The 21,711-nt window shown below is 56.6% G+C and overlaps 1 protein-coding gene across 1 annotated transcript in view; it reads right to left on the bottom strand.

Annotated features, from left to right (window-relative positions):
* Nucleotides 1-222: 222 nt before the first annotated feature.
* Nucleotides 223-21,711, bottom strand: part of LOC141729791 (serine/threonine-protein kinase PAK 1-like) — a 47,044-nt gene continuing 25,555 nt past the window's right edge. The window contains exons 4-6 of the mRNA XM_074545516.1: nt 9,444-9,546; nt 8,761-8,821; nt 223-274 (exon numbers count right to left, since the gene is read on the bottom strand). Coding sequence (XP_074401617.1) covers nt 223-274; nt 8,761-8,821; nt 9,444-9,546 — 216 coding nt within the window. The remainder of the gene's footprint in view (nt 275-8,760; nt 8,822-9,443; nt 9,547-21,711) is intronic.

The raw sequence follows: 21,711 nt of genomic DNA on the forward strand, positions 1-21,711 counted from the left end.
TTCCTCCTCCCTGGGCCCAGTCAATCACCCCCCACTCCTCCCAGTTTTCCAGAACCTTCTTCTCACTGGGGATTGTGGTTGGCTGTGGTCTCGGGGCCCCTCCCTTACCTTGTATTTTTTGGTTTCCCTAATGTCAGTTTTGTTAAGTTCATCCCCTCACCCTTCCCGATTGGTTCCCTGTAAATCCCACCCATATACACCCCCTTCCTTTATAATCTTGTTTCACCCTCCATTCTTGGCCACTTTCCTGGTTGGTTTCTCCATGTTGGTTCCCCTGAAACAACAATAAACCGACATTAACCCCCGGTAAAGTGTCCTGCTCCATTCTTTGTCTCACCAGCAGCGAGAGCCTGTCTGCAGCCAGCACAGCCGTCAGCCCTCAGACGCCGAGGGGTGCTGGCAAGGAATTGCAGCTAGGCGTTGGCCCCTGCACATAGCTAGCCGGACACTGACCTTCGGGCCACGTACGCCTTGCCTCAAAGTGGCTCTCTCCTCTTCCTGTGGCTAGCTTGTCTCTTCAGGCTAGAAAACATTTCTGGGAGCATTTCCTTGCTGCTCTTATATCTCTATGCCCTTGGAATCTGAGCTAATACTATATTTTTTTAAAATTAGAAAATTTTAAATTTCTGTAGGCCCTTTTATTTTGTAATTTTCACCTGTCACTCGGGAGGGGAGGGGAAAGTCTGATAATTTTTTTTTCTTGTAGGTCTCTCAAATTGCAGCCCATTGCATTTAGCTGCAAAATCCTAGGTCATGCTAACAGGATGCCTGAAATGGACACTGGTCAAAGGGTAAAAAAAATTGCCTGATACAGATGCTATCAACTATTTTTAGTTCCTGACAGTCCAGTATTTCCCTTACCGAAGGGATACCTGTTCATATTTCTTTCTCTTTTTCTTGCAGCTCTCAGTTCTGTGATGACTGAGAAACAAAAATACAAAGTAAGGGTGTGCAGAGTAGATGGACTTCATGAGAATTAGGGGGCAATTTGACTGTACACTGGTCTGTATGATTGCTTTCTTCTGTGAGATTGTAGTGATGTTGTAATATATGTTGGGAAATAATTCATGCTATAAAAGCATGTATTTCATAAAGATTGCAAAATCCAAACAAGTCTCTGACCGCAAGCAGCCTGAGAGGCAGGCGTCTATTCAAATTCCGAAATTCCTGAAGGTGGCCAGATAACGATCGGCAATTTAGCTCAAGAATAGACACACCCAGTGAGATGATCACCATTATCCTGAGACATCGCCTAAGAGTGATCATTGCCCTGTTGATAGCATCGATCAAGATAGCCAAAGTCGCCAGAAAGATACTTGTGAATACCTGCCTTCCCTAAATCTGATCAGTGCTGGCTATCAACAAGGAAAGGCGATTGTCCAGCTCTCCCCAGTGAAAGAACCAACTATGAATATGCAGAGTTACAAAAGAAACTGAGACTTCTTCACTCAGGCATAATAAACTGTATAAAGCATGCCTGCAAGAAGCGGCTCTCCTGAATGGTGGAGGGTCTGATGCAATAGAGGTGGGATCCAGGTTCACCCAGCACCGACCCCGGGCTCCAGCACCGACCCCGGGCTCGACGCTGTGTTTTTGGCTGTGGAGGTTTTGAAGACCATGTTTCAGTAGCGGAAAATGATAAAGAAATCTTTTCAGATTTTTTATAATTTGGCTTTCGATTGATCATTCATAACAGTTCCATATAGATGATTCCACATTTGGTGTCTTGGTGCGTAAATCAAGAGCACAATCAGTTCATGATAAGCACCAGTACAAGCTGGACTTCCCAGAGTAGCCAACTGAAAGAATCTGAAAAGAAAAAATGCAGGAAATGACTTGGTAAACCTTGCCTGGAAGATGGGTGAATTTTTTTTTTTCAGTTATCTATAATCTATTCTGTTGGCTTTTGGCTTTCTTAGCAAGGCCATCTGCATCCCAGATTCCCAATGAAGTGAGAAGCCTGAGCTTGTTCAAGTGCCTGAAAGATGCCCTGTTCCTCTGCAGGGACACTCAGGCTGGAACAGGAGCCAGAGCCCTCTCTGGGGCAGCCTCCTCCAAGCTGGAATTTGTGCCGTGCTGGGAGAGGAGGAGGAGGGGGAGAAGGCTGGCGCTGTGTGGCAGGAGCAGTAGGTTTGGGCCGCAGGACATTCCGTCTGCGCCGCTGCCCCGCAATGGGCGGCCGTGCCTGGGGCTCTGGGCCTGGCCCTGCGAGCACTGAGCTCCCTGGGCTGGGCTCAGGTTCCCGCTGGGCCTGGGCAGAGCCTGGGCTCATACTGGGGGCAGCAGCAGTGCAAAACACCTCTGGGCATCTGCATTTCCTGCTGCTGGGAAGGGGCAATGAAGTGAGTCGAGAAGTTCTGGTTTCTGCTTCTCCTGGTTGATTTTTTAATTTAACTCCACACTGCAGAGGCGAATTCTGTGACAGCCTCTCTCAGTTTATTCGATTTCAACAGTGCCAGCAACAGGGCTCTATTTGAGCGCTGCAAATGTGGCCTGTGAAGATTTAATTCCCCTCATCTTAGTATTCACGGGCTGGTGAGCATTCCAGTATCTGCTGATCTTTATGCCTGTGACAAAAGTACTGACTTCACTGTCATGAAAGCACCATGGCTAGCACCAACTGAAAGAGGCATTTGCATTTTTATGGTTAAAATTCAGGTTGCAAGCAGAAGAGGGCCAAGAGCAGCCATTATCTGCAATTCCCAAGGCAGAGACACCAGCAGCCTCCTCCTGTCACCTCAGGGTGAGTCAAACAGTGCTGTAAACAGCTCTGGAACCCAATCCTTTCTTCCTCTGAGGGCTGGCTCAGGGCAGCACAGGCGGGCCCTGAGCAGTCAGGGCTGTGTGTGGGTGCTGGTTGCTGTGCTCCAGAATTGAGCTGGAAAAAGCCCTTGGGAGCCGAGGCAGGAGCAGGTGGGAAGGGGCCGGTGCTGCTGCTGCTCCTGGCCGGGAGCCCCGGCTGGGCCGGGCCGGCGCCCCCTGCGCTGCGGCTGCTGCTGCTGCCAGAGCCGGGCGGGACTCAGGGACAGGGAACGGACACGGGGGGACAGCAAAGGCCTGGCGGCTGCAGGGATGGTGGCGCTCGGGCCAGCGCCAGCACAGAGCTTCAACCCGCAGTTAACCCCCAGGGAAACGCTGTGGAAAGGCTCCATTTCAGCCTTTCTGCACTCGTGGCTGTGAAAGGACTGAAATGAAAGGAGAACAAGGGCCTGACCCCTTCTCCTTTGAGAGGAGCCCCAGGCCTGGGGCTGTGAGGGGCCATGAGGGGCCATGAGGGGCTGTGAGGGGCCATGAGCGGGATATGAGGGGCTGTGAGAGACCATGAGGGGCTGTGAGGGGCTCTGAGGGACCATGAGGGGCTGTGAGGGACCATGAGGGGCTGTCAGGGACCATGAGAGGCTGTGAGGGGCCATGAGGGGCCATGAGCAGGATGTGAGGGGCTTTGAGGGGCCATCAATCATGAGGGGCCATGAAATGCTTTGAGGGGCCATGAAGGGCTTTGAGGGGCCATGAAGGGCCATGGGGAACTCAGAGAGGCCATAGGGGTCTGTGAGGGGCTGTGGGACTCCAGGCCTCTCATGGAAACAAGGGTCCATTGTGACACTGCAGAATCAAGGAGATCATTGTTGACAGTACAGAACCTCATGGAACCAAGGGGCCATTCTGGCCCAGCAAGGCCTTGTGGAAACAAAGAATCCATGGTGACAATATGGAACCTCATGGTACCACAGGTCCATTGTTACACAGCAGCCACAGCAGGGCCGCAGAACCAAGGAGATCACTGTGACACTGCAGAACCTCATGGAATCAAGGTGTCCATGTTACGCTGTTGCCTTCTGATACAAGGCAGGCGGCCTGGTTTCAGGAAACAGCACGGCGATCCTCTTCCCCAGGGTCGCTCGGGCCTAAGAAACACGCGGACACCAATATGGTGGAGGATCAAAGGCCTTTATTCTCTCTCCTCGTGGGGTTTTATAGTCTAGGGGGCTTCTATGTCAGGTGAGGGTCTGTCCTTACCATCTATGGTTAGTAGGCAATGGAAAGTTACCTGGGCAAGTGGAAAATTACCGGAATCCGGTTCAGGGGGCTACATTCCTATGTTAATTTTCTTATCTAAGGGGACAGGGGCCCTGTCTTCCCGTAACATCACGAGATCTTCCGAACGCCAGGCCCTATCTGCTACATGTCCCCCCCCTTTTTCACAAATGAATGAGGTAGTCATATACTGAAATGAGGTATAAGGTTGCAGTTCGATAAGGAAAAGGGGGTTTGGTAAATCTGAATAAGTTTTCGCCAGTCAAGGTTAGGACTTGTGGCTGGCAGTGTTCCCTGGTTGGATTCGCCGGCCGATGAACAGGATGTTGGCCCGTTCCAGGCGGGCCTGAACGAATGAGACCAGCTCGTTCAGCAGGCAAGGTCCGAAGGTAACCGCCAGAAGCAGCAATGCCATTGGACCTATTAGGGTAGAAATCAGAGTGGTTAGCCATGGTGATTGATTGAACCAGGACTCGAACCAGCCCTGTTGGGCTTCCCTGTCCTTCTGCCTCTGAGCCAGTCTGTTTCGGAGTTCTGCCATGGAGTCTCTTACGACTCCTGTGTGGTCTGCATAGAAGCAGCACTCCTCTCTCAAGGCGGCACACAGGCCCCCTTGCTGCATGAAAAGGAGGTCCAGACCTCGCCTGTTCTGCAAGACCACTTCCAAAAGAGAGGAGACTGACTTCTCCAGGAAGGAGATGGATTTCTCAATCCTTTGCAGGTCCTCGTCGATGGTCATTTGCAGCTGGGACAGTCCTTGGTGCTGTGTCGCTAGGGCTGAGACACCCATTGCCGTTCCTGCCACTCCTAAACCGAGCAACATCGCAATAGTTACACCTGTTATTATTTCTCTTTTGTGGAGCCGGCTGGGTTCCTCAAAAAGGTGGTACACTTCTTCGTCTGAGTGGTACAGGACCCTAGGAACAATCAGAACTTGGACACAAAAGTCATTAGAGTCATCAAATTTGGCAAGAGACACACAGGGACTCACTCCAGATCGCTGGCAAACCCACATCCCAGGTGCGGATGGGACTACCCACTTATTGTTTTTCCTGTTAGGCTTGACAACTTTGGTGCAGACGTTGCCTTTCCGCCTAGCTAGGGTTTCATAGCCAAAGCATCTGCCCTGGCCTGTGACCTGGCTCAGGGTGATTCCTTTGCGAGGGGTTTCCCATCTGCACTGGTGAGGGGCATCGGCTGTGGAGTAACTGAAGGGAGTGTTTAAAGCGATTCCCTCATAAAAGGGAGGTTTGACATCGTAGCAAAGCCAGCAGGATTCGGTTAGGTTAGGGTTGGATTCATTTAGGGATATAAAGGTAGCTTCTAACATACGAAGGATTGGGTCTGAGTCCGCCCTGGCTGCGCGGTCTGTCTGAAAGACTTCCGCATGGCTGGTTGGGACTTTGCTAACTCTAGTGGGTAGGGTTTTAGGGTAGGTTGCGTTTTTCCCTTTCGGCACGCTTTTAATCACTTTGTTTGGTCTGACCGCTCGGCCATTGCACCGTAAGCGGGGATGCAAAATTGACCGCTCCCTGTGAGGGCACAGGGCACGAGAGTCTCCTGCCCCCCTGGGGGTCACCGTGGCTGGGCCGCTGCATCGGGGTGTCTTCCCGCAGCTCCTACAGATCCCTCTAGGGCATGCTCGGAGCAAGGATGCTGCCAGGGAAAGTTGTGCCGGCTGGGGACAGCTCGCTGAGTTGGTGCCTTTCCCCAGAAGCCTGGGCTAACGCGGTCGTCCCGCCACCCCTGTTTAAATAGAATCCGCCCCGCCCCATCAAAAAGCATGCGGCTTATTTGCGTAATATCAAAAGTGAACAGATCATTATTGTTAGAAAGGTCGTCCACGAGAGTGGGTACTACGGCTGAATTGACCCCTCTTTCTGAAATCGCTTTGACTTCCCTTAGGTTAACTGGGGTATATGCCCCCCGCTGGTTTCCCTGTGCTCCGGCAACCCCCACCGGGAAAGCGTTCATGGAGGCTGCTGGTGCTCGGTCCCTACAAGCTGTCTTTGTTTTTCCCCAATCGGTGAGTTTGTGTTGCGACCGTTTCCCGATATTGTTTAAAGCTTTATTCGGTTTCGCTTGAAACCATATTAATTCTGCTCTCTCGGTTTCCGAGTCCCAGCCGGGCTCGGTCAGCTCTCCCGAGCTGTCTGAGCAGCTGTTACTTGACTCTGAGGCGGAAGCTGAATGCCGGCACATTTCCGGCGCTCCGTGCCGTTTTGTGCGGCTCCGACCCTGCTCCTCCCTTCGGGGGGGTGCCGTTCCCTCCCCCTGGGCTCCCCCCGCCTGCTGCTGGGGGAGGTCCTTGCCCTATAAGGACCTAATTTGAATAGAGCGCTCTGATTGGTCTCCCGCTCCACTGCGGGGGCCGCCCCTTCTCCCCCCTCGCCCGTGCATGCGTTGTCAAGCAGACTGACTGCATCTCCACCCCCCGCCTCTTCCCTTCCACCCTTGCCATGTGGTTCGGCGCTATTTTCAAACGCAAACGGCGGCGGTGAGTCCCCGCCGGTCCCGGCGGGGTCCGACAATTTGGCCGCACTCCATGCCCCCTCTGCCTGTCCTCGGCAGAAGAACTGCGCGTGCCGCTCTGCCTCCCGCGCTGGGCTGGCGGCCGGCGGGGAAGGGACGCATAGAGAAACCGCGGATTTTTCGGAAGGTTCCGCGGGGGGCCTGGGACCCGGCGGGCTCCGCGAGAGGGTTGGGGGATCCCATGGGGGCTCCGGGGGGTCTCCTGGGGGCTCCGGGGGGTCTGGGCTCGGGCTCGGGAAGGGGTGGAACGCTCCAGGCCCTGGCATATTCCCGCATTCAATCCGATCGCTCTCAGACACTGTGTGCGTCGCGGCCCCTGCCCCCCGCTTTACTGCAACAAATAAACGTATATGCGCGACTTTCCATGTCTCCTGTTCTTCTAATGCCTTGCGTAGGGCCTCTTCTACTTTCCCCCACGCTTTGAGGCTTTTACCACTGCCTGAGGACTTAGTATCCTCTGCTAAGGCGGCAGTGCGCTTCTCCCACACCTCCCAATATAAAATATTTACTGGACGTTCGATCGTCCCCAGCTCTAGGAGCCTTGCAATAGCAAGATTAGAATTCCTGAGCTCACATTTAATTCCCCATTGCTCATGAGCCTGACTTACGACCTTCACTGCGGATCCCATGGTCCGTGCTGGTCCAGGGGCGTCCCCCTCGCTGTGGTCGGACCGGACCGGCCGCCACAGTCGCTGCTTCCTGTCCAGGTGAATCCCCATTCCCAGGCGCTGATCGGCTTCCCGGGTTTTCGGCACCAGATGTTGCCTTCTGATAGAAGGCAGGCGACCTGGTTTCAGGAGACAGCACGGCGACCCCCTTTCCCAGGGTCGCTCGGGCCTAAGAAACACGCTAACACCAACATGGTGGACGGTCAAAGGCCTTTATTCTCTCTTCTCGTGGGGTTTTATAGTCTAAGGGGCTTCTACGTCAGGCGAGGGTCTGTCTTTACTATCTATGGTTAGTAGGGATGGAAAGTTACTGGGCAAGTGGAAAGTTACTGGCATCTGGTTCAGGGGGCTAAATTCCTACGTTAATTTTCTTATCTAAGGGGGCAGGGGCCCTGTCTTCCCGTAACATCACGAGATCTTCCGAATGCCAGGCCCTGCCTGCTACATCAGACCCACAAACCTACAGCACTGCATCCTAAGCTTCTTGTTTACCATTGTAACTACTTTTATTTTTTCTAGATCTTCAGCCCTAAAACTCTAAACTTTCCTCCGCTTCAACCTTCCTCCCCGTCTCTCTGCTATAATAAACTAGAAATCCACATTCTCCCTTCCAGCACCTAAGTTTGGAAGCCCTGTCCAAGGTCTCCGATCAAATCCTGTGTTTAATTCTAAGCTTTGCTGACAAGACCAAAGGTCTGAGATTTCCCTGCATTTGGGTTTCCAACAACACCGATGCTGTTAGTTCCAGAGTGCCCGGGATCCCTCTTGTAAGTCTACTCTGGCAGGAACAAGGCAGCTGCCAGGGGGCTGCTTGTGGCCTCTGACAGCCCATTGCTCAGGGCTTTGCCAGCGCCCCAGCCCCTCAGGGGCTGCCCCAGCCCGGCCAAGCTGCCCGGCAGCAGCGCTGCAGCCCCACAGCAGCTCCAGAGCAGCCCCATGCAGAGGCACCTGGGAGCCCTCAGCAATCCAGCCAGCAGCACACGGGCAGGAGGATACAGAGGGTGGTTCCTTCCTGGCACAGGGCTTGTGGCCATCTCCAGCACCGCTCTCACAGGGATCCCTGCAGCTCCGGCCCCTGCCCACCCGCTCTGTCACCAGCACAAAGGCTTCAGCAGTACCACCACAGGCCAAGGGGCTTCTGGCCCTTTTCCCTTGCCCACTGCATGCCTGGGCAGCTTGCTGAGCCAGGGTACACTTCTCATCCTCTTCCCCTATCACCTGCAGACCCTAGGTAGCAAAAGAAAGCTCTTGGGAGTCTGTGTATTATAACACACACTATATTCATATACTAAAGGAAAAAAAAAACAAAAAGAAGAAAAGGACAATCTTAAAGAAATGGAAAGTTCCAGCTGGCTCAGGTGGCCCCAGCAGAAAGAGCCTCTGACATCAGGTGTCTGCAGAGCTCCAGCAGCGCAGCCAGCCGAGCCCCAACAGACGAGGTCGTGTCCTCCATGCCCTGCGGAGCTGATCTTGCAGCCTCTGGAAGAGGGAATATCGCTCACTCTGCAGTGCCTGGAGGACATACAGTGTTTCTAGTGCCACATCCGACACTGCACTGCTGATGTCCTCTGTCAGGGGTTCAAGGGCTGCAAGAGAGGGACAGAGCCATGGTCAGATCCCAGATCTGTGGGGAGTCCAGGAGAGCCCCCTGCCAGGGCCATCCCAGCCGGCTCTAGCCACAGCCAGGAGGGAGCAGAGACCAAGGGCACCGGCCTGAAGCTGCTGGCCACGAATCGCCAAGGTGCCCCTGAAATCTCTGTGTGCTCTGCCCACGCCGCCCCTGGTCCGCAGAAGGAGCAGAGCCCTCTGCTACCGGGGCAGGGCTTGCAACTCCCCCAGCAGCCCCCACTTTCAGCCCGCTGCCCTCACTCACCAGTGCAGATCAGCTGCAGCTCTTCCTTCTTCCCCCTCAGGTGCCGCCCGGCCATGCCTGTGAACACAGAGCCTGTCACGGCGCCAGCGGCACAGCTCCCTGCCAGTGGCGCTGCCGGCGCTGTGGCCACATGGGCTGCTGGCCCGGCAGGGCTCAGCCCGGCCCTTGCCGCACACTGCCGCCCCAGGGCACGGCTGCCAGAGGGTGGCAGCAGCAAAGCCCAGGCCAGGCGGGGCTCCAAGGCGCCCCAGGGCCCAGCTGGCGGGGCCGGGGCAGCAGGCGGGGCTGGGGCCGAGCTGCGGGGAGAAGAAGGGTAGCCCGGGCTCGTGGCTCACCCATGAACCTGACGGCCGCGTCTCGCAGTGATTCCTGTGGGCTCCGCAGGTAGGGCAGGGCCCGGCGCACGTGCTCGGCCACTCGGCTCCTGTCCTCTGCCAGCTGCAGAGAGCGGAAGGAGGGAAGGGCTGGCGCGGGCTCAGCCCCTGGGCCAGGCGCTGCCTGCGCCCAGTCCCGGCCTCCCCTGGCCGCACAGCCCTGAGGCGCGGCCAGCAGCCGCTGGCCAAGGGCTCCCGAGGGCAGGGGGCAGAGGGCCGGCTGCTGCCCGGGACCCGCGGTGCCGGCCCGCAACCCCATGGGGCCGGGGCTCCATGGGCATCCGACTCGGGCCCACGGGAGCCTGGGGAAGAGCCCGCGCGGCCTCTGTCTGCAGCAGCGGGCAGGGGCACAGCTGCCAGCCCACACACTGAGCACCGCCCTCAGGGGCCTTCTCCGGGTTGAGGCTGGGGATTTGCGGCGGCTCTTACCAGGCCCTCGCCGAACCTCCATGTCTGATCCACCTGGAGCATTTGTTCAATATCCCTCCTTTTCAGGAATCTGGCTGCAGAATGCAGCGTTTCTCGAGAGGCCTGGAGAGAACCACAGAGGCACAGATGGCCCCACTGGCCAGGGCACAGGAGCATCCCAGTGCCACAGCCAGGACAAGGCTGCAGCCTGCAAGGTGCTCGGGCAGGAGGCAGCCCAGCCCCCTCCCAGGGGCAGCAGCTGGCCACAAGTGCTTACCTCAGCAACAATCTTATTCCCATCGTGGCAGTGGAAGGAGAGTGGGACCAGGCTCTGGCTTATGTGGGACTTCAAGGCCTTTCTTCCATCTTCTGTTACTAACTCCAGCATCTCTTGGAAGACACACATGGAGCTCAGCTGCACCTGGCTATCATCCTGAATGAAAGGAAAGGCAAAAGACCTCAGCATCAGCTGCTTCAGGCCCCCAGAGCACAGGCGTTCATCTCCACAGGGCACCAAGTGTCTGGGCAGCAGCCAGTGGCTGTGGCTGTGGCTGTGGGCACAGAGCCTTACATGGTCAAAAAGTGGCAGGAGCGCTTCAGCCAGCTGCAGGGCGATGGGGGTGGGTATTGGAGCACCATTATCCAGCAGCAAATATCTCAGTAGAAGAATGGTCATCCTGATCACATTGCTTTCATTTTCCTGCAGGAGCTCCACAAGCCTTTCAGTCAGGCTCCGCATTTTTCCAGCCTGTGTGGAACACAAGTTTGTGAAAGGCCACCCTGCTGCTGCAGGGCCCAGAGGCCTAAGGCCTGTCCCAAAGCACTGGGGCAGCTGAAGCGGGAGGCAGGAGAGCTGGGAGCAGCTGCCCCAGCGCCCGAAGCCCAGGCAAGGCCAAGCGACTGCGTTGCCCAGCCCCACGCTTCCTGCACGGCTTCAGCCACTGCCCCCTTCTCACCATCAAGGCATTCTTGCCCAGCACTCTGAACCCTCTGAGTGCCAAATGACGCTTCTCCCTCTGCTCGCTCTGCAAGTTCTCTGACAGGATGTCCAGAACACTGTCACTGCATTCCTTCAAGCCGAGGCACTCGAGGACCTGAAAGGCACAGGGCTGTGACAGGGGAGCCGGCCGGCAGGAGCCCAGAGCCATGCCGGGCTGGGCCCAGGCAGCAGCACAGGGCACGGACACCGTCCTAGGAGCTGTGGACGTGAGAGCGCAGAGAGCTGGGAGACAGCTCAGGGAGGTAGTGCACCTGGAGAAGGCATGAGGGGACTTGGAAAGCTGCCAGATGGAGCAAAGTTTCCAGCTTCCCCAGAAAAGTGCTTCCCTTCCCAGTGCACTGCCGTGGCCTCAAAGGCACCCAGGGACCAGCAGGCGTGGCTCGGGAAGCCATGTGATTCATGGGGGAGTTGAAGCCTGGCCACAAGCTGCTTACTTGTTCTGGCCTGAAAACACCCTTCTCCACGAGCAAATGCAGCAGGGTGACATTGGTCTTAAGTTTGAGGAGCTGAGAGTTTGCTCTGAACCCAGTGCCCATAGTGCTGGTGTCTTCCTACTGAAAGCTCTTGGTGAATTTGCAAACGAGATGTAGGAAGGGGCAGGAAGCCAGGCAGGTTGCATGGAGTGCTGCACACACGGTGCTGGGCTGAGCAGGGACAGCAGGCCCAGCCCAGGTGGGGGTGGCTGCAGGTACCTGCGCTGTGCTGCGGAAGCGGCCACGGCTGGATTCCTGCTCTTGTGTGTGCTCCAGGGCTGCACCTGGCAAAGAGCGAGCGCAGCCAGAGCTGAGGGGCTGCAGGAGAGGCCGGAGAGCACAGCCCAGCCCTGCGATCCCCAGGCAGGGAGAGCCCTGGGATGGCCCAGGGGATGGAGCACGGCCCCTGCGGGGTGTCTGCCCGGCCCCTCTTCCGTCCTGTGCGTGGGCATGGGATGGGATTGGGTGGGATGGGATGGGATGGGATGGGATGGGATGGGATGGGATGGGATGGGATGGGATGGGATGGGATGGGATGGGATGGCGCCAAGTTGGCTGTGGGCACCGACCCTGTGGCCCAGCTCTGCCCCTCACCCTCCTGCGGCAGCTCAAACGGCACCACCGCTTTGGTTGCATGTGCTGGGGCAGCTCCAGGGCCTTCTTCCTCCTCTTTCCCCCAGGCCACCTTGGGCGCTTTCAGGGGTCTCTGCTCCATGATAATGACTGGATTTGTGAGGGCACCTGCAGAAGAGAAGCCTCGGGAAGGCCACAGGTCACCAAGTCCTGTGGTCTGGCCTCGAGCTCAGCTGCAGGAGAGAAGCCTCGGAAAGGCTCCGGTTGAGACAGGAGCGAGTGCGCTGTGCGGGGGCTCCTCACGGCACCGCTCTGTCCCGTTCTGCCCCGTTGTGCGCTCCCAGCAGCCGGGCAAGCTTCTATTTCCCACGTGTCACAAAGGGCCCTTGGTCACCGGGTTCCGTTCCATGGCACAGAGACCCTACTGCAGCGTGCCACCCAGGGCCCTTGCACACACTGCCGACTGCCCTGGGGCCGCCCCCAGCCCAGCCAAAGTGGCCCAGCTTGGAAGGAATCCCTGGCCCCAGGTGTCTAAGACAGCCCGACAGGATCTTTGGGAAGGGCTCAGAGCATCAGCAAACGCTGCCCTGCTCTGCGATCACAGTCCTATCCCCATATCTTTCCCTGGGAGCATTTGAATTTCTAAATGAGAATCATTTGAAGGGAGGGGATTTATTTTTCCATTTCAGAGAAGCCTTCTGCCTTCATTAGCAGACACGTCTCTCTTCAAACCAAGACGATTGTTTATCATCTTGCAGATGCGCAGTTGCTGGGGAGCCCCGTTTTACACCAGGGACCTGGAGAACCATTCCCAGCAATTGGGAAAATCCTCCGTGGTCCATCCACCCACAGACGAGGTCTCCAAATGTGCCCCGACATTTGGTCCAGCTCTTAGAGGCCTAAAAGAGCAAGTCCAAGTGACTTGATGATATTTTTAGCCCAGAAAGCCCTGCAGCTGATGGCACACTTCACAATCAGCAGGGGACACAGCTAGGCCAAAGCCCAGACCTCTGCTGGGAGCCTATCTCCTCAAATACCCTTCAGGCAAACCTCCATGCAAGTCACTTGGGAAGGTTTCTTCAAATGATACATTTCTGGCACATGACTACACAGGCTCATGTGAAAGATTCTAAAGCAGCTGCTGTGGAGTCAAAGAGCCAGCACTAAGAGTCCTTCTCATCTCTTTGTAGCTAAATCCCACTTTGGGGGATTTGAGGGAGTTTGGAATGAGCTAGAGAGCAGACCTCCGAGTTTTTTAGATGATGCCATTGCTTTTTTTTCTCTTCTACACAGACAGGAAGGGTGAGTTTGGCTCACATCTGCCCTGCATGGCTCACAAGGCCCGCAAGACTTGTAGTTACAAGAGCTTTGAAGGATTTCTTGGCCAAGAAGACACTGCCAACAAGAATATTTATGTTTTGCAGCCAATCCTTCAATATTTCGTCTTAGGGACTCAAGCTACAGTGTAAGCTTCCTTAGCCAATCATGTTATGACACAGAAACTCACAGCACTGCATGCTAAGCTTCTTGTTTACCATTGTAACTACTTTTATTTTTTCTAGATCTTCAGCACTAAAGCTCTAAACTTTCCTCCACTTCAATATTCCTCCCCGTGTCTCTGCTATAATAAACTAGAAATTCACATTCTCGCTTCTAGCACCTAGCTTTGGAAGCCCTTTCCAAGGTCTCCGATCAAATCCTGTGTTTAATTCTAAGCTTTGCTGACAAGACCAAAGGTCTGAGATTTCCCTGCATTTGGGTTTCCAACAACACTGATGCTGTTAGTTCCAGAGTGCCCAGGGTCCCTCTTGCAAGTCAGCTCTGGCAGGAACAAGGCGGCTGCCAGGGGGCTGCTTGTGGCCTCTGACAGCCCATTGCTCAGGGCTTTGCCAGCGCCCCAGCCCCTCAGGCTCTGCCCAGCCCGGCCAAGCTGCCCGGCAGCAGCGCCGCAGCTCCACAGCAGCTCCAGAGCAGCCCCATGCAGAGGCGCCTGGGAGCCCTCAGCAAGGCAGCCAGCAGCACACGGGCAGGAGGACACGGCTGGCGCTTCCTGCCTGGCACAGGGCTTGTGGCCATCTCTGGGCTCTGCTCTCACAGGGATCCCCGCAGCCCCGGCCCCTGCCCAGACGCTCTGTGGGCAGCCCAAAGGCTTCAGCAGAACCACCAAAGGCCAAGGGGCTGTAGGCCATTTCCCCTGCAGCACTGCACGCCTGGGCAGCTGGCTGAGTGCAAGCACCCTTTTCATCCTCCTCCCCTAAGCCCTGCTGATCCTCGCAAGGAAAAGATCCTGGGAGTCTGTCTACTATACATATTTTTATTTACATACAATAGAAAAATTAAAATATGAACACAAAAATCTTGAATAAAAAGAAAATCCCTGCTGGCTCAAGTGGCCCCAGCAGACAAGACTCTTCCAAATCAACTTTACACAGAGTTCCAGCAGAACAGCAAGGCTGTGTGGCACAGGCGAGGCCGTTTCTTCCATGCGCTGCGGAACTCATCTCGCAGCTTACGCCAAGTGGAGTAGGGAGCCCTCTGTACAGCCCGCAGAACGAACCCAGCTTCAGCTGACAGATTTCTGATGGCAGGACTGCTGTCATATGCCATTTCTTCCAGGGCTGCAAGAGAGAGGAACAGAGCCATGATCATATCCCGCATCTGCGGGAAGCCGAGGAAAGACCCCTGCAAGGGCCATCCCAGCCGGCTGTTGCCATGGCCAGGAGGGAGCAGGGAGCAAGGGGATCAGCCCAAAGTTGCTGGCCACAAATCCCCCATGTGGCCCTGAAATGTCAGTGTGCTCTGCCCACGGGTGCAGAGCCCTCCGCAGCCAGGCCAGGGCTTGCAACTCCCCCGGCAGCCCCCGCTGTCAGCCCGCTGCCCTCACTCACTCACCAGTGCAGATCAGCTGCAGCTCTTGCTGCTGCCCCCTCAGGTGCCGCCCGGCCATGCCTGTGAACACAGAGTCTGTCACGGCGCCAGCGGCACAGCTCCCTGCCAGCGGCGCTGCCGGCGCTGTGGCCACACGGGCTGCTGGCCCGGCAGGGCTCAGCCCGGCCCTTGCCGCACGCTGCCGCCCCAGGGCACGGCTGCCAGAGGGCGGCAGCAGCAACGCCCAGGCCAGGCGGGGCTCCACGGCGCCGGGCCCGGCTGGCGGGGCGGGGCAGCAGGCGGGGCCGGGGCCGAGCTGCGGCGGGCCGGGCCGGGGAGGGAGCGCAGGTTCGTGGCTCACCCATGAACCTGACGGCCGCCTCTCGCAGGGGCTCCTGTGGGCTCCGCAGGTAGCGCAGGGCCTGGTGCAGGTGCTCGGCCGCTCGGCTCCTGTCCTCTGCCAGCTGCAGAGAGCGGAAGGAGGGAAGGGCTGGCGCGGGCTCAGCCCCTGGGCCAGGCGCTGCCTGCGCCCAGTCCCGGCCTCCCCTGGCCGCACAGCCCTGAGGCGCGGCCAGCAGCCGCTGGCCAAGGGCTCCCGAGGGCAGGGGGCAGAGGGCCGGCTGCTGCCCGGGACCCGCGGTGCCGGCCCGCAACCCCATGGGGCCGGGGCTCCATGGGCATCCGACTCGGGCCCACGGGAGCCTGGGGAAGAGCCCGCGCGGCCTCTGTCTGCAGCAGCGGGCAGGGGCACAGCTGCCAGCCCACACACTGAGCACCGCCCTCAGGGGCCTTCTCCGGGTTGAGGCTGGGGATTTGCGGCGGCTCTTACCAGGCCCTCGCCGAACCTCCATGTCTGATCCACCTGGAGCATTTGTTCAATATCCCTCCTTTTCAGGAATCTGGCTGCAGAATGCAGCGTTTCTCGAGAGGCCTGGAGAGAACCACAGAGGCACAGATGGCCCCACCGGCCAGGGCACAGGAGCATCCCAGTGCCACAGCCAGGACAAGGCTGCAGCCTGCAAGGTGCTCGGGCAGGAGGCAGCCCAGCCCCCTCCCAGGGGCAGCAGCTGGCCACAAGTGCTTACCTCAGCAACAATCTTATTCCCATCGTGGCAGTGGAAGGAGAGTGGGACCAGGCTCTGGCGCACGTGGCACTTCAAGGCCTTTCTTCCATCTTCTGTTACTAACTCCAGCATCTCTTGGAAGACACACATGGAGCTCAGCTGCACCTGGCTATCATCCTGTATGAGAGGAAGGGCAAAATACCTGAGCATCAGCTGCTTCAGGCCCCCCAGGGCACAGGCGTTCATCTCCACAGGGCACCAAGTGTCCGGGCAGCAGCCAGTGGCTGTGGCTGTGGGCACAGAGCCTTACATGGTCAAAAAGTGGCAGGAGCGCTTCAGCCAGCTGCAGGGCGATGGGGGTGGGTATTGGGGCACCATTATCCAGCAGCAAATATCTCAGTAGAGGAATGGTCATCCTGATCACATTGCTTTCATTTTCCTGCAGGAGCTCCACAAGCCTTTCAGTCAGGCTCCGCATTTTTTCAGCCTATGTGGAACACAAGTTTGTGAAAGGCCACCCTGCTGCCGCAGGGCCCAGAGGCCTAAGGCCTGTCCCAAAGCACTGGGGCAGCTGAAGCGGGAGGCAGGAGAGCTGGGAGCAGCTGCCCCAGCGCCCGAAGCCCAGGCAAGGCCAAGCGACTGTGTTGCCCAGCCCCACGCTTCCTGCACGGCTTCAGCCACTGCCCCCTTCTCACCATCAAGGCATTCTTGCCCAGCACTCTGAACCCTCTGAGTGCCAAATGACGCTTCTCCCTCTGCTCGCTCTGCAAGTTCTCTGACAGGATGTCCAGAACACTGTCACTGCATTCCTTCAAGCCGAGGCACTCGAGGACCTGAAAGGCACAGGGCTGTGACAGGGGAGCCGGCCGGCAGGAGCCCAGAGCCATGCCGGGCTGGGCCCAGGCAGCAGCACAGGGCACGGACACCGTCCTAGGAGCTGTGGACGTGAGAGCGCAGAGAGCTGGGAGACAGCTCAGGGAGGTAGTGCACCTGGAGAAGGCATGAGGGGACTTGGAAAGCTGCCAGATGGAGCAAAGTTTCCAGCTTCCCCAGAAAAGTGCTTCCCTTCCCAGTGCACTGCCATGGCCTCAAAGGCACTCAGGGACCAGCAGGCGTGGCTCGGGAAGCCATGTGATTCATGGGGGAATTGAAGCCTGGCCACAAGCTGCTTGCTTGTTCTGGCCTGAAAACACCCTTCTCCATGAGCAAATGCAGCAGGGTGACACTGGTCTTAAGTTTGAGGAGCTGAGAGTTTGCTCTGAACCCAGTGCCCATAGTGCTGGTGTCTTCCTACTGAAAGCTCTTGGTGAATTTGCAAACGAGATGTAGGAAGGGGCAGGAAGCCAGGCAGGTTGCATGGAGTGCTGCAGACATGGGGCTGGGCTGAGCAGGGACAGCAGGCCCAGCCCAGGTGGGGGTGGCTGCAGGTACCTGCGCTGTGCTGCAGAAGCGGCCACGGCTGGACTCCTGCTCTTGTGTGTGCTCCAGGGCTGCACCTGGCAAAGAGCGAGCGCAGCCAGAGCTGAGGGGCTGTGGCAGAGGCCGGAGAATACAGCCCAGCCCTGCGATCCCCAGGCAGGGAGAGCCCCGGCACGGCCCAGGGGATGGAGCACGGCCCCTGCGGGGTGTCTGCACGGCCCCTCTTCCGTCCTGTCCTTGGGCATGTCTCAAGGGGATTGCATGCCATGCCATGCCATGCCATGCCATGCCATGCCATGCCATGCCATGCCATGCCATGCCATGCCATGGCACCAACCTGGCTGCAGGCACCAGTCCTGCGGCTGAGCTCTGCTACTCACCCTCCTGCGGTGGATGGAATGGCACCACCTCCCAGCCTCCACTGCTGGGGCAGCTCCAGCGCCTTCTTCCTCCTCCTCCACCCAGGCCAAGTTTGGCACTCTTGGCAGTCTCTGCTCCATATCTCTGATTGGATTTGTGGCCAATTGCAGGAGAGATGCCTTGAAAATGCTCCAAGTCACCAAGTCCTGCAGCTGTGCCTGAGAACCACCTTCAAGAGAGAAGCCGCAGGAACGCTGCAGGATAGCAAGTCTTGCACTCGGTCTCAAGGGCTCCTGCCACAAGGACAGGAGTCTTCTGTCAAGTATTGTGTTTTGCAGTCGAGGGCACCTGCGGCAGGGATGGGAGATGCTTCCGAAAAATTGTCAGTCACCAAGTCCCACAGTCTGGCCTTGCAGGCTCCTGCAAAAGAGAACCTCGGCAAGGCCACAGATCAGCAAGGCCCGCAGTCTTTCCACGAGGTCACCTTTGGGAGTAACACCTCGGATAAGCTCCGGGTAGGACACGAATGAGCGCGCTGTGCGGGGGCTCCTCACGGCACCGCTCTGTCCCGTCCTGTCCCGTCGCGTGCTCCAAGCACTGTGGCCTGCTCCTGTCACCGCCAGCTCCTTTGTCACCATGTGTCACAAAGGGCCCTTGGACACCCGGTTCCATGTCACAGTGACCATGCTGCAGCGTGTCACCAAGGGCCCTTGCACACACTGCCGCCTGCCCTGGGGCCGCCCCCAGCCCAGCCAAAGTGGCCCAGGCTGGAAGGAATCCCTGGCCCCAGGTGTCTAAGGCAGCCCCCACAGGATCTTTAGGAAGGGCTCAGAGCATCAGCAAAAGCTGCCCTGCTCTGCGGGCTCAGGGCAGCAGAAGGAGCCCCCAGGGCTGCCGACGCAGCCGTGCTGGGACGGGCACGGGGCCTTCCAGGGAAGCTGGCACGGCCTCCTTGGGACACGTCCCGGCCCGTGGCCATCCTAAACCCGCGGGTGTGACTCGCACAAGGAACGTGTGGGCCCGGGCACCAATGCTGCTCTGAGCCCTGGGGCCCAGGCAGCGCTGACTTCAGCAGCTGGGGCAGAGTCCCTGCCCATGCAGAGCTGCCACCCCCCAAGCCCTGGCAGCGCTGGTGCCCATCTCCTGCCCCAGAGACCTGTGCCCCCGGGGGGCTTCTGTGCCACAGGGAGCCAAAGCCCACGTGCATTGGGGGCTGTGCTTCTTCCTGCAGGGGCTGATGGCTGGAGCACCTGGAGCAACTGCTGGCAACACTTGGTCCCTGTCAGATAATTCTGCTTCTTCCTGAAAGGAATTTTTCCATAGCAGGGATCAGCAGCTGCACAAACACAGCAACAGCTACTGCATTTCACAGACCAGAGGGACTCTACAGAGACACAAATATGTCTCTTTGGACTTTTCTGCAAGTTTTTCATGCCTTCTGGAATAAAAATACAGTTGAGTTTAAAGTGTATTGCAGCACTGTTTGTGTGTCTGAGGTTAGCACGTAACATCCCGTGCATTGGGAAAGTGCATAGACAGTGATAACTCTCAGAGGAGAAAGAGGTTTTCTGTGTCTCTGAGTATGGTGCAAGCACCCTAAAGGAGCAGCCAATGCAAGTGCTGAAAATAGACTTGCTGTTCTTGTGCTCGTTCCTGAGCCCGCTCTGGTCCTCTTTCTGTGGGGTCCAGAGCCACTGGGGCAGCAGCGACTCCGCAGCCCTGCTGGAGGAGACACGGCTGCCGTCCCCATGGTGGCAGCAGCTCTGCGGGCCCAGAGCTCTGGGTCAAGGGGGCCTCGGTCACAACACCTTGGTCCGGACAGCTGCCAGCCCTGCCTGGCCGCCAGCTCTGCCTCTGCCCCTTACTGGCAACATCCAGACAGCAGCCCCTGGAGGGCTCGTGCCCTCCATGAAGGTGCTGACACCAAGTATTGGGCAGTGGGGGGTCAGGGCTCCACGGCGCCGGGCCCGGCTGGCGCTGCCGGGGCAGCAGGTGGGGCTGGGGCCGAGCTGCGGCGGGCCAGGCCGGGGAGGGGAAGGGCAGCCCGGGCTTGTGGCTCACTTATGAACCTGACGGCCGCCTCTCGCAGGGGCTCCTGTGGGCTCTGCAGGTAGTGCAGTGCCCGGCGCAGGTGCTCAGCCGCTTGGCTCCTGTCCTGTGCCAGCTGCAGAGAGCGGCAGGAGGGAAGGGTTGGCACGGGCTCAGCCCCTGGGCCGGGCGCTGCCTGCACCCATAGCCGGCCTCCCCTGGCCGCACAGCCCTGAGGCGCGGCCAGCAGCCGCTGGCCAAGGGCTCCCGAGGGCAGGGGGCAGAGGGCCGGCTGCTGCCCGGGGAGCCGTGGTGGCGGCCTGCAGCCCTGCCGGGCCGGGGCTCCATGGGCACCCGGCTCGGGCCCACGGGAGCCTGGAGAAGAGCCTGCGCCGCCCAGGGAAGGGAGCGGCGTGTGAGGCGCAGGCTGGTGCCCCTGGCTGCAGCACTGGACCTGGACTGAGTCCAGAATTCAGACCTGACAGAACATGACTTCACAGTTACATTCACACAAGAACAGATATCCAGAGCTCTGGGCAATCACGCAGCAGGTTTTTGTTTCCACGTGGCAGGGTGGCAGAAATGCTGCAGTCTTCTTTGAAGCATCTCCTTCAGAAGCCGCTTGGAGCAAGGCCACAAGAGCAGCCATTTCAAGTCCATGCGCACACACACAGACACACACACAGCACAGATAGCTCAGCAGAGCAAAGACAGTGTTATGTTTGCTCAATTATCCCATCATAAAAAAAGGCCAAACAATATTAAAAGTAGTAACTATTTTAATTAAATTGTTTAGAAAATATATGAATAAGGGATAATTTGGTTCAAATAATAGCGCATAAGCAAAAACAACTGCAGGGTATGGAGGGCAGGGTTCTTGACCCTTTCCACTTCACGTACAAGCTTGCCAAGTAAAAATCACCCCTTATATGCCATATGTGAATGCCATCTCCTCCTCTTTTCGATTTGTCACTTTTCTGTCTCCGCCTTCATTACCACCTTTACCACGCATGCGCCACCACTCGGTTTGGTGGTCGCACAAGTCTTTGGGGGTTGTCACTGATGAAGGCCCTGTAGTCTTCTTCGTTGTCCTTTAATTCACCTTTGGGTTACACATGCGCACCAAGCCATTACAATCTAAGCCAAGACTAACATATCACTGCATCTACATATCAAAGCAATAAGTCTCTTATACTTAGCATTTTCTTGCACCCAACCGGGTTCTTGGTCATTTTTAGCAACTGTATCTTCAGCTTCTTCCCTGTGGTCCTTGAGAACATCTGCTGGGAAGGGGGGTGGGTGGAGCCCCTCCTTTCCATTTCTTCTTTGGCATTACAACTTTTAACTATTAACTATTTTATTATTCTCAAATATTAATTACTGTTTCAATTTTTATCAGCACGAATCATACCTATTTACCACAAATCTCCCCTTTCTCTTTTTGATCATTATGATTCGTGCTGTATTTGAAAGGCTGTGCTTTGATATTTTTTATATTTTTCAGAATTTTGGTTTTCTTGTTGTCTTTTTTTCAGCTTTGAACTTTTCTAGCATTTCTATTACTGCTTCTAGTTTTTTACACATTCTTTCAAGTTTAGTTAGCCTTTCTTGGTCTATTTTAATCCTTTTAAGTCTTTGTTTTTTAACAGGCGTCAATTTAGCTTTTAATACTTTTTTAGATCTTGGTTTTCTTTTTTCTGCTGATTCTGAATTTAGAGGCATTGTTGAAATCTGCATCTCTTGAATCACTGAATGAATTAACTTAATAAAACACAAAAGTCTCAGAATTGAGCATAACAACATAAACTTTAACTTTTTCTTCTAAACACTTCTAAAGAGGTTACTTCACTTATTTGTTTTTAAGATTGAATTCTGCTTCTGTACTGGCACCTGAGCTACTCTTTTAATTTTCTCTGCAAGTTCAGTGATAGTTTCTCTATAATTATCAATTTTTACACAGCACTCAAATTCATTAAATCTTCTACAAATTCTTCTTTTTTCTGCTAACAGATAGTGTAGGGCTATTTTTGATACAC

Source organism: Zonotrichia albicollis, chromosome 8 (assembly GCF_047830755.1).
Source record: "Zonotrichia albicollis isolate bZonAlb1 chromosome 8, bZonAlb1.hap1, whole genome shotgun sequence".
Lineage (NCBI taxonomy): Eukaryota > Metazoa > Chordata > Aves > Passeriformes > Passerellidae > Zonotrichia > Zonotrichia albicollis.